The sequence below is a fragment of the Schistocerca piceifrons genome, chromosome 8, assembly GCF_021461385.2.
Source record: "Schistocerca piceifrons isolate TAMUIC-IGC-003096 chromosome 8, iqSchPice1.1, whole genome shotgun sequence".
Taxonomy (NCBI): domain Eukaryota; kingdom Metazoa; phylum Arthropoda; class Insecta; order Orthoptera; family Acrididae; genus Schistocerca; species Schistocerca piceifrons.
The window spans coordinates 144,934,449-144,947,755 of record NC_060145.1 but is presented as its reverse complement, the minus strand read 5'-3'; the positions used below and the strand labels follow the sequence as shown (position 1 = coordinate 144,947,755).

The 13,307-nt window shown below is 40.7% G+C and overlaps 1 protein-coding gene across 1 annotated transcript in view; it reads right to left on the bottom strand.

Moving 5' to 3' along the window:
* LOC124712137 (vitamin K-dependent protein C-like) overlaps positions 1 to 7,171 on the bottom strand; it is an 82,474-nt gene extending 75,303 nt beyond the window's left edge. Inside the window, exon 1 of the mRNA XM_047242436.1 lies at positions 7,051 to 7,171. Within this exon, the coding sequence (XP_047098392.1) occupies positions 7,051 to 7,171 (121 nt within the window). The remainder of the gene's footprint in view (positions 1 to 7,050) is intronic.
* Between the last annotated feature and the right edge of the window lie 6,136 nt (positions 7,172 to 13,307).

Genomic DNA, 13,307 nt, shown 5'->3' with positions numbered 1-13,307 from the left:
CGGAATGTTGTATGCACGTGAATGTGTTGCAGGGCAGCCCTCAACAATATCAGAAAGAATGCAAGAATCAACTGGCTGTCTTTTAGGTCTACTGAGTCCACAGAGAGGATAGTATATGATAACTACTAAGAAGACAGGCTCCATAAAATGGTTCAAATTGCTCTGAGTATTATGGGACTTAACATCTGTGATAATCAGTCCCCTAGAACTTAGGACTTCCCCTAGAACTAACCTAAGGACATCATACACATCCATGCCCGAGGTAGGATTCGAATCTTCGACCGTAGCAGTCATGCGGTTCCAGACTGAAGCGCCTAGAACCCCTCGGCCACCGCGGCCGGCCATTGGCACCATATATTAGTCCCTCCTCCGTGAGGTGTAAGAGCTCTAAAATGCACTTCCTACTTTATTAGTTGGGTGATGTATTACTTCATAGACGGTCTGAATGACACTATCCTATAGCTATCAAGGTTAAAGAGATTAAGCCCTAAACCACTGACGTATCAGAGATAACTGTCTACAAAACAGGGAGCCCTATTGCCGAGTCATCGATTGACTCGATGCTTCTTGCAGTGAAGCTTCCAGGCGTTTTACCGACCAAGCAGCGATCGTCACAACATCAGGTAGTCGTCTATGACCATAGCTTTCTCCTCTCCTGTATTATGCGCTTTTCATTGTCTATATCTTTCAGTGTTATCGCCATGTGGAAACTAAGATGTTATTTGATATACGTGTATTTTTGCTTCGTGATTAATATGTGGAAGGAGATTTATCTTTCACCTATCAGATTATATGCACTTGCGTCTCCATGACGTATAATGACCTCGCTTGTACAAAAAAAAAAAAAATGGATTGTACTTATTAATGTCTGTCAATTCCTTTTTATTTGTAACTGTTGCTCTCAGAGTTCTGAGATATAATGAGACACGGAGTTTCATGTGTACTCCGTGTCTCATTATATCTCAGAACTCTGATGATGATGATGATGATGATGATAAATGAGACACGGAGTTTTATGTGTGATAAACAGGTACAGTCTATCAAATACATAAGATGAAAGATGTATGTAGATGATGCGATTTGGCGTACCGAAGCATTTTTGTCAAGGTAACCTTTAATAATGCTTTATGCTGACTGACAAATTAACTCCTGACTATGGAGTCCTAATGAATAAAACACCACAGCTTATTTTTCACTGACAGGAGTAATACTATCGACACACTCGATTTTATCCGTTTTGGTTCAAATGGCTCTGAGCACTATGGGACTTAACTTCTGAGGTCATCAGTCCCCTAGAACTTAGAACTACTTAAACCGAACTAACCTAAGGACTTCACACACACACCCATGCCCGAGGCAGGACTCGAACCTGCGACCGTAGCAGTCGCGCGGTTCCAGATTGCAGCGCCTAGAACCGCTCGGCCATATCCGTTTTGCCCCCTAAAGATCCAACAACAGACAAAGTACAGTGTTGTTGTACAGTCCGACAACGTAAACTGGTGGAAGTTGTTTTAAAACTCCATGAAAACGGAAACGTGCAATAGGGAAAGACCGACAACATGGAATACGTAATAAAGAGCCAGAGGCCAACAAAGAATTACTCAAATTAAGAAGGGCTTAACGTAAGGGTCCCCCCCCCCTCCCTCCCACCATGAATGAACCTTGGACCTCGACGATGTGTCATCGTTCGCATGTCACAAAGACACCGACAGATGTGCTGGAGATGCAACCACAACGGAGAAGAATCCGAGGAGATATCATATTAACCCGAGGGTCCTGAAGAGGGGCAACAGATTTTTCAGTCGTTGCAAGGACAACAATCTGCAAGATTTGCAGATCTGGCATTGTAATATTAACCAACGTGGCCTTGCTGTGTAAGAACTGCGAAAGGCTCAAACCGAATGCAGCTATACCTTATAATTCAATGATGGTAAAACCCTTTTCGCTAAAGTATTACGGAGTTAAAATACGAGTAGTCCCTCATTCGGTTTCATGGACGGGGACGTCACAGTTAGATGTTTCCATCAGAAAAACGAAATTGGTATTCTAGTGGTTGGAGTGTGAAATGCTAGATCTTTAATTAGGTAAATAAGTTAGAGTGTTTAAAAAGGGAAACGGATAGGTTGAAGTTATGTACAGTTTGAATATAGTGCGGTGACAGGAAGAAAACGGATTCTGGCTAAGTCAGTGCAGGGTTGCAAATACAAAATTAAATAGGTGTAATGGAAGAAGAGTCCTAATAATCAATAAGTAAATAGAAATATGAATAAGCCATTGTGAATGCATTATCATAGACAAGATATGCACGAAGCCCCACCACAGCAGTACAGCTTTATATGCCAAGTAACTCCGCAGTTGAAGAAACTGAAAGTATATACGATGAGTTACAAGAAATTATCCAGATACATAAGGGAGACTAAAACTTAGTTGTATTTCTTGGGACTGGAGTTCGATAGCAAGAAAAGAAAGAGAAAGAAAAGTAGTAGGAGACTATAGTCTGCAAGAACGGAATGAAAGTTTAAAGACCATGTAAGATAGTTTCAAATTTATGATATAATGGTAAAGGAGAGATTTAGAGACGAAATTTTAAACTGTATGACGTTTCCAGGTACAGATGTGCACGCAGACAATAATGTATTGTATATGAACTGCAGCTAAATAACCTGCAAAATTATGGGAATTAAGGAAATGTAACCTGAATATACAGAGGGAGCGAGTGGTTGTGGAAAGCTTCCGAGAGAGAATTAGACATTTAACTGGAAAACACGAAAGGAATGCAATAGACGAGAAATGGTTAGCTTTGAGAGATAAGATAGTGAAGGTAGCAGAAGATTATATAGGGAAAAAGACAATACCCAGCAGAAATACGTACTTGGGTAACGCATGAGATACTGAGACAGGAAATGGGTATACACGAGTAAAAGAAGTTAAATTGATAGAAAGTGCAAAAGAGTCAAGAAATAATTGATGGAGAGCAAATGCAAAGCTGTGGAACCATGCAGTAGTAGGGGAGACATGCTGCAATACAATAGTTGAAGACACCTTTGGAAAGAAAAGAAGCAGCTGTGTCTACGCCAAGAGCTCAGATGGCAAGCCAGTGCTAAGCAAAGAGGTGAAATGTGGAGTAGAAGGTTATACAAGGGAAATAAACTTGAAGGCAATATTATAGAAATAGAAGATGAAATTGACGATGAAATTGGTGATATGATACGGTGAGAAGAATGTGACAGAGCACTTAGTGATGTAAGTGGAAACAGCGCCCCTGGAGTAGACAGCATTCCTTCAGCCTTTCTGAACTCCTTTAAAGTTCCAGCCATGAAACTATTCTACCTGGTATGTAAGATCCACGAGAAGGGAGAAATAGTTTCAAACTTAAAAAGAATGTAATAATTTATAAATACCCTAACGGAAAAATCACAATATCAAAATAAATAATTAACGTCGAGCAATGAAATTTCGTGAAGATATTTGTCTAGGCAACATATTTAGTTGTTTTACGTTGCAAGATCACAGGTTAATGTAACCGTGAGATAAACTATCGCAATTCTGAAATGATGGTACATTAATACCCGGTTTAATCGCCAGGATGTTGAATACAAGCATGCAAACGTGAATGACTTGTGTTGTACTGGTGCCAGATGTTAGTTTGTGGGGTGGAGTTACATGACTGTTGCACTTGATCGGTCAATACAGGGACGGTTAATGCTGTTCGTGGATGACGATGGAGTTGTCGTCCGATGATGACCCATACGTGTTCAACTGAAGCCAGGTCTGGTGATGGAACAGGGCAAGGCAACATGCCGACACTGTAGTGCATACTGGATTACAAGAAGCACATGTGGGCGAGCGTTATCCTGTCAGGAAACACCCCCTGCAATGCTGTTCATGAATAGAAGCACAACGGGTAGAATCACAAGACTGACTACAAATTTGCAGTTATGGCGTGTGGGATAACCATGAGAGTCCTTCTGCATCCATACGAAATCGCACCATAGACCATCACGTGTAGGCCCATAGTGTTTAGCACACAGACAGGTTGGTGGCAGCTGGTCTCCTTCGAAACATTACCCGGCCATCACTGGCACCGAGGCAGAACCATCTTTCATAAGGAAACACAACAGGTCTCCACTCTGTCCTCGAAAGAGCTCTAGCTTGCACCACCGAAGTCTCAAATGGCGATGTTTGGGTGACAGTGATATGTATGCTACAGGGCTTCTGGGTCGGAGTTCTCCTTGAAGTAATCGATTTGTAATATTTCGTTGTGTCACTGTGGTGCCAACTGCTGCGATGGTCTTCCCTCTCGGTAGTGCCTTATGGCTATCCAGAGCCCCGTCTTCTTTCTTCCGTGCCAGCAACCATGTCCAATGGCTACGTTCCTGCCAAGTTTTTCTGCAATATCGCAGAAGGAGCATCCAGCTTCTCGTAGCCCTATTATATGACCTCGTTCAAACACAGTGAGATGTTGATAGTAGTGAAGCAGTCTTTCAGATGAAGAAACATGCCCACCGACATTCGTTCATGTCTCACAACTCCTTCTTGGTTTTTTATTAGTCGTATTGTTTGAACGATGTGTTTATCCACATGATGCGGAATGAGTAAGTTTACAGGGTATGTATATATGTTAACACAAATGAAAATATTATTTTTTAGACGTAGTACACTTAAAACCAATGAGTGTTTTCTTGTTGCTGGCTACCAGTTTTTCAATAGAAGTTCGTCCGTGAAACGGAAGGTGCTGTCCAGGAGACACAATTTTCGATTACATTTAAAACATGCTTTGCTACCTGTCAGACCACATATTTTATGTTGTTGAGCAGATGATAAAAAAAATTTTTTGCTGCGCATTGAACTCCTTTTTGAGTCGCTGACATGTTATATAATGAGTAATGAAGGTCTTATCGCCTTTAGTGCCGTTCTTCTCACACTGTGATGGATTATTTGTAGTGTCACCGCAAGTCACCACACTGGCTAGGTTGTAGGCTTCAAATCGGCCGCGGTCCGTCAGTAAACATCGAGTCGCTACTATCGACGCTAGCAGACCGAGCGCCGCCACTCGGCTGGTCTTACGAGACAAGCTAGCGCACTGCCCAGTTCTACAGCCGACTTTAATAGGAATGGTTCACTCGTAATAGCTTCAGAGATCTCATTTGCAGAGACGCTACTTAGCATAGCCTTCAGCTAAGTCATTAGCTACGACCTAGCCAGGCCCCACATACAGTTTATGCATTGCCAACTGATCTGTACGTGTGAAGCAATCAGAATTGTAAAGCAGTATTCGCAGTTCAGTCTATAACTGCACTTGTAAATATTATAGTACAAAGTCAATATCGACGTTCATCGCTGATTCTGAATTAAAGCTAAGTATTTAATTGTATTCCTGTCTACTAACTTCTAACCTCCCAAGATGTTCCAGATACATCCCGTTAAGCATAGTTCATTGATCCTCACGTCAGCCTACGTGATAAACGCATGCAATAATGGCCACCCCTTGTGATCAGACTAAGAGTCAAATTGCGTGACTCAGCCGGGTCACCCTCTTTCCATGAGGCCCATAGTTCCGCCTCATACATACCATTATTTATGACTAATTTCGTTAGCGAATATACGTATTGTGACAGCGCAGTGAAAATGCGTAGTTCGTTGAAGAGATAACATGATGTTCATAGGCGAAAAACACGTATTGTTCTTACTGCTCGCTTTTGTCAATACTTCCTAAGTGATGAGTTACTCCAGAACATAAGAAGCAGGCTAACACAGGTAAAGATATCATTCGTCGACAGAGTAAATCTACTAGTATAAAAAATAGACCATTACTTGGAAGTTCTGTATAGACTCGTACCACACCTGGAGGAAAAAAATGTTCAAGAATCACTGAGTGAGGGAAAACCAGTAAAGAAGAGATGTAATTTTACAGAAGGACACAGAAGATGAAGTTGACTGACTGCATGAAACTGGCTGGAAATGAAGAACACGTTCAGTATGCCGCGATCGCTATCTAGAAACTTTCATTGTTCCAAGATGACCAGCTGAAATAGTCTTATTCTGCCATCATCTGATCTTACGGAACGTGTTATAAAAATGGCATGTCATATTATATGAAATCAAAGCACAACATGTGTATACATATCCCGATAAAAATAACGTTGTTGAGAAAATGCACACAGTTGATAATGTCCTCCTCCTATCCGTGCACATCGTCGTCGGACACGACTGTCCCAAGCCTGCCACAGTAACGAGCAATTTATCAACGATGTGTTTTTTATCAATATATGTGTGTGTGTGTGGAGCGCACATTATGCTTTGACTTCATGAAGTATAACATGGCACTTTTATAAGAAGTTCCATAATATCAGATGATGGCAGCGTAACATGCTGGAACATAAAAAGCTTTTATAGTGCAACTGCTGTGTGTGAAGCTTGTTCGTCGTTTCCAACCATACCGATCGCCCCACAGCACTACATGTGTACCTCACATAGGAAACGTAAAAATTCTGTGCAGAATCGTCATGGAAAGGAATATATAAATAACACCAATTAAAAGGAGGAACGATAAGGTAGGACATGTGTTAAGATACTAAAATATAACCTCAATATTACCAGTGAGTTTCACTGAGTGCAAAATTTGACAGAGGAAGAGAGATGCAATATATATACTCTTTTCATAGATAATGTCATATTTATTACTTTTTAACTACTACTTTGTCTTCATTCTTCACACACTGCATTTGTTCCGTAACAGTTCCATTGCAAATAGCCATTGTGAACAAGGACATTTTTCATGTTTCTTTGAAACATCGCACAATATCAAACGACTATAAACAGTAAGTAATTGAAGATGTTCGACGTAAATGACATTCTGAGATGAAGAGGTTGGCAGAGACGAGGAAACAATAACAGGCCGTTACACACGGGGGAGATGAAAACAGCAGACATTATAAACACATTAACTCTTGGCAATGAAAACAGTGGCTATATAACTTTATCGTCACTCAAAAGTCCGTTTTAGACGTTTCAATGTGAAAAATGACCTTCACTAGCTGGTAGACTCACCCCGTTTGGTAGTACTTGTCCTCGCCGTAACTGCCAGCGTAGCAGACACAAGTGTGAGCAGGAGGTGCATAGTCAGTGTTCTCGCTGCAACTGCCTGATCAGTAGTGCAGTAGCCGGCCATCGCGTCACCTTATATAACGTCTCGGTCATCTCTTAGCAAGTCTTTACATGTCTGTTTTAGATTCGTTATGAACTCGCTGCCGCCATCTGTATAAACTACGAAACTCCCTATTAGCCGTAGGCTAAGGAACGTATTTTTAAGATATCTATAATTCTTTGATCCCTCATCTACGTCAATGAGATAGAAATACACTGCAGACGAATGCATTCAACAGATTTTTGCTACAGTACACCTTTCGCAGTATTTACTGCTCCTAAAAATGAGAGTATAAGCAGTAGAGACATTTGATAAGATTCGCTGTTTTAATTCAGTAATATCCTGCGCATGTGGACACTGATTATTCAAGAAATTTTGTCATATACGTGCGTTAGGGTTTAGTTGTCGGGAGCATTTTTCCACAACGCTCTCGGAGAAGCTAATTTAGCAGCTACGATATTCAGCATGAACACAACATCCTGCGCTAAAACATCTCCGAGTCCTCTATAATTTTCAAAATTAGATCTATGGCCTTATCGAAAGGGAATCTTACGTAATTGACCAATTTAACTTCATCCTGTCCCTAAAACTAGCCACCACTACTCGCACTATATTTACGAAAAACACCGCGGGTTGGTTCGTCTTCAGTTACCTTCTTTTCCACTCCATCCACTTGTGCCGTCCCAGCAACTATTGTGTCGTAAAGACATTTAAAACTAAACAAAAACTTGGAACGAGAAATATTATATGACGAACTAAATGCACAAAAACGTTATGTGTTTCACAGGCGACGGAAAATGTCCATGTTTTATTGCAAATATTAAATAGTAATCTTAGTATCAAGCAGTAGACTCTTAAAATGCAATAATACCTATGATGTTAATAAGGGAGAAGAAAGCTCCTAGATTGTTCTTCTCTTCCTCTTCCTTCGCTTGTTTCTGGTGTTAAGAAAAAGACATCTTGCTGCACAAAAGTAATGTACGCTTTTATACTGTTAACCTTGTTAATATAATACGTGAAAGTTTCTATTCGAGTTATTTCAATGTGCAGTGAGGCCTGTGTCATGTTCATTGCATTCGTTTAATTTTTCTTAAGACGTTTACAAAATGGCTCTGAGCACTATGGGACTTAACATCTCTGGTCATCAGTCAGACGTTTACAACTCCACAATAATAGCGGCCGCCGCTTCAACGGACGCCATTACGCGTCGATCTAAAAAGTGAAATCATTGCGGACGCGCAGAGATCGCCCGATTTAACATTTAATAAACATTTTTTCACAGCAATGAACCGCAGCGGAGATTTTACTTTTCAGCTTACGCCGAGAGCCAGAATTCTACTAACACAGCCTGAATATGATGGTAAGAGGATTTTTCGAGTGTTGTGTGGGTCAACAATAAATTTTTGAGTCCATGCTCTTTAAAGGACCAATACGCCGAGGCTGATTATCATACTGTTATATTTTCATTCTCACGTAATATTCTAGGAAGTAGAAATCAGTTAACAATTTCTTCATTTGGACCACACAATTAAAGTTAGGCATGTTTCTAAGTCACCAATAAAATACAATAAATAAATGTACTACTATTCATGCAAAGCCACTTCATTTGGCACCCAATAATACAATTTGGGGCATGAAAATTTATATATGTATATGTATGTGATTTTTTTAATGTACTTACATAACCAATGTATGATTTTAATGTCTATGTAAAAATTTTTTTTCATGCACAAGAACCAACTGCCTGAAACGAAAGAAAGAAGATATTCTTGAGAAAGGAAACGAAAGGGATTGAAACAGAAAACCTGTATAACAAAAGGCTTAAAGTGCACGAGTCCTGAAAACGTTGTGCGAAATATCAAGGCCTGAAGAATCCTCGCGAAAAGCGGTAAGCAGTGCTAACAGTGTAGTGAGTGCATTTGTGTATGTATTTGTGTGTTTTATTTTGGAAGGGATATATTTACATTTGTGCTGGTGTTTGAACTTTTAGTTGTCCCAAATTAAATCCATGATGGGTAAAGTAGGTCAGACAAAGCCACCTGTATCTGACGAGCACCATTTGCTAGATATGGAAGTAGAAGACAACGCATCGCAAAACATACTTTCCGAAGCGGGGACGAGGCTCTGTGGATACCAAATAATACACCACAGAGTAATGAACAAGTGTTACCTATGGCCCCAGTGCATATGCCAGGGAACTGCGTGGGGGGGGGGGGGGGGGCGAGTCAAGTGGTAGGATGGATAGAACACCGGTGTATTCACCTATAGCCGACCACTTCGCAGAATTTTTGCGACGACTCGATCAGAAACATGAAAAAAGAGAACAAATTTTTAGGAAACTACTGAGTAACATACTTTCCGAACCTGTGGAAGTGCGTAGCGTATACAAAGAAATACCGGATCTAGTCCAGAAATTAACTAGTAAGGTACAAAATTTACAAGTAGCTCACACTAGCCTTAAAGACGAAGTTCAAAACTTGGCAAATCTTGTCGAAAATGTAGAACTTGTGGCACGTCAGAACGTAGACAAACATCTAGACGCCGAGCAATGAAGGCCGAAAAAGTGTTTGATGATTGGCTAGCTGTAAAGGATCGTGAAATCACATCAGCGATCGAAGTAAACGTAAAATCAGCTGTTGAACAAGCGACAGCGGATCTGAGCGCGAAAACCGACGCCAGCGCTGCCGCAATTCAAGCAGAATTACTTCAGCTAGAGTCGCGTGTACCAGCGGAGCTACCCACTTGCCAAAGAGATGTCGCTCGGAGACTAACCGAACTGGAAAAGCAAGCTGACAGTCGAAGACCTGTACCCAGTCAGATTCCTGGCTTGGAAACGAGCAATAAAATAAACAATGTGCAGAGCGATTACGCGCATGCACCACCGGTTGACAACAGTAATTCACAGTGCGGAATGCCTTACTGTTCACCGCCGGATATAAGGATGGAAGTGGACTATGGTAATTCACCGTACCGTAAAGAGGGTAATGTGATTAAACATAGGCAGTTTCAACCGTTCAACAACGAAAAGCGTATCGTACACCCCGTGGTATTCATTAAAAGTTTCCGAAATGTTTTTTTCCGCGGGGATGAATGGAAAGGCAAAGAATTCAGTTCACTGTATCACTGATACAAGGTGATGCGGCCCTCTGGGTAACGGACGCATCCGAGAGATGCCATATCATGCAGCAGTTTTAGTACGCATTTCTACAAAAGTTGTGGTCGAATTGTATACAGGAAAGATTAAGGAAGGAGTTGTACAGTTCTGAGATGTTCAATCCAAGACTGGGAACCCTCCGCAAGTATTTTGAAAAGTATATTAATAAGACTAGATACTGGGATGAGATAATGTCTGACCGAGACATAATAAGGCTACTTAAAATGAAATTACCTAGTGACATAAAAAAGTTCTTTATTAATGTACCAGAATATGACTTTGAACAGTTTATGGAGGTTGTTGACGCTGTTGATTTGCTTATCGAAGATAAGAAAAGCGAAGGTAAATTTAATCATGCCGGTTGTAGTAAGCAAAAAGCTGAAAACGACTGCAGCGGTATTAACAGAACACCTAATGGTAATGGTAACCGTAACGAATGGAGGCAACCGAATCGGGGGCTGAACAATGGTAATGGGTATACGAATCAATGTAGGAAAAGGCGTCACGACGGGCGCATGAACCACGGACACAATGGTAACCGTAACCCGCAGTGGCGGGATAACCGTAACCAAGGGCGAGAGTACAATGAAAAACCAGCGCAGTGGCAACCAAATACGGTGCCACAATGGGCACAGCAGCCAGCAACAGTATCAAAATAATACGGCTTATCAAACTACACCACAGGGGAGACAAAACAACTGACCCAACAATCATAATAATAATCAAAATCGTAATGTGAAGATAGTGGAGGTGACCGACAACTGTCAACCCACTGTAACCGACGCGTCAAACTAAAATCAGCCACAATCTGCTCTCCATTCCTGGCTGTGAGAAGGTGTTGTGAGGGCACATTCCACTCACAAGATGCAAATCTAAAAATGCTGAGGTACAATAATGCAGTTAAATTTGAGGTTGAATTAATGAAAGTGACTTAGAAGTGTCAACAAACCGATAAAGATGTCATGCAGGCCGTATTACAAGCACATATCAACGGTGTTCCGATCCAGATGATAGGGGACACAGGTGGGTCGGCGAACGTCCTGAGTCTAGAATTGTAAAACCACGTAAGTCGAAATAACAGTATAACTGTCTTACCGGTTAACAATAGCCGAGTGATAGGCGCAATCGGCGCACGGTTTCAAGTGATAAGGCACGAGGTGCAAGTTGAGTTCAGAGTAGGAAATGAAAGCATAAAGAGCTCGTTCGTATTAGTTAAAGGGTTGATGGTTGCTTGCATCTTGGGAATAGAGTTCCTACGCCAGAGGGACGCAGTAATCGACCTCTAGTGCGGAGAACTAAGTCTTGTAAACATGGGTAATCGAATCGTATTGCAAATTTAACGCACGCAAGAAAATCACGGCAAGTACTACCGAAGCTTTCGAGTAATTTATGAAAGTTTACAGGTTATGCTTTTAGACGCTGGCTTATGTGAGCCAAAAGAATATTATAATGAATTTTTCAAATGAGAACACCGAAGAAAAAAGGGAACTCATAAATATTAAAGTGTTAGAATGGGAATATTTGTCTCCTGCACAACAAAAAGAACTGACTCAGTTGCTAATACAATATGAGAATGTGTTCTCAGAGAGGCCAAGTACTATCAAGGGATATACCTACAACATAGGAGTAGTTCCTCATAGCACATTTTGTCATGCTAACTACACCGTCTCACAGTCCAAAAAGGAGGCAGTAAATCAAAGGACTAATACGTATAAAGATTTAAAAAGATTTGTTCAGCAGAACAGCACCTAAATATGTAAATAGTAGTTTAAACTTGTGATTTGTTTCTTTCCTAGTGTGAAGACAGAATATTTTAATAATTATATGTAGAAAAAACCAAGTAATGAAGATTAGTTTATGTGAGTAACTGTACCAAGTGCAGAGCAATACTGCTGTTGAAATCATTTCAAAAGTTTAAAAATATGATGTATGACATAAGTTTCTGTATGTTCTAAAGACTTATTCAAGCGTGAATGACAGCACAGAATGCTGAAAGAATTTTAATTTGAATTTTCCATTAGTGTTTAGAAAAAGTGTTATTTCTTGTTATTCAATAAGTCAGTAGATATAAATGTTGTAAATTATGCTCTTAGGATATATTTTGAAAAAAAATGGGAGATACGTAAGCACTGATTTTAAAGGCGAACATGAGAGTAAGGTGCGCTGACACGAAGGATACCTCATGTGTCGTGTGTGCACAAAATTACGCATTTAAGATACACATCTAAAGACAGGCCCTTGTAAAATGCAACCTTGACTGAAATTACTAAGATTTTTTTTGTTCAGTTCGTTAGGCAGCTCTAAACATAGGAGCTTGCAGTTTGAGCCTAAGTAAACGTCATAGACGTCAAAAAAAAATTAAAAATACGTAGATAGCAGTATGGGCAAAGTTTTTAAGTGGAGCCTGGCTCTGCGAGACAAGTGTGCAAAAAGTGCAGACATGTCACGGTACTCACCACAGATAGGACGAAAATTCAATAGTATTGTCTAAAATCTGTTGGAGACATTTTGTATGTACGCAAAGCATAATTATGAACTGTAATTTCGAAAATGAAATGATACTTAAACCAAGACCCAACGCTGTCGACAGATGTTGATATACATCAACGGGGTCAGTTGAAAATGTGTACTCCGACCGGGACTCGAACCCAGGACCTTCAGCTTACATGGTAGACGCTCTATCCATCTTTTTTTCATTTTTTTCGTTGCTGATCGTTGTGTTTGGTCGTTGCGTTCGTCACATGACATCCGTTCAAGTTCGTTTGTTGAGCCTTTCACTCAGTTTTTTATTACAGAGGCCAACCAGCTCCCTGACCGAACACGCTGAGTTACTGTGCCGGCGTTATAAACTGTAATATCCATCTGAGCCACCGAGGGCACAGAGGATAGTGCGACTGCAGAGATTTATCCCTTGCACGCTCCCCGTGAGAGCCTCATTCCCAACTTAATGTCCACACACTACATTCGTAGTGCCCCTGCCCATTGCACTCATTACTCGCGGCAGAC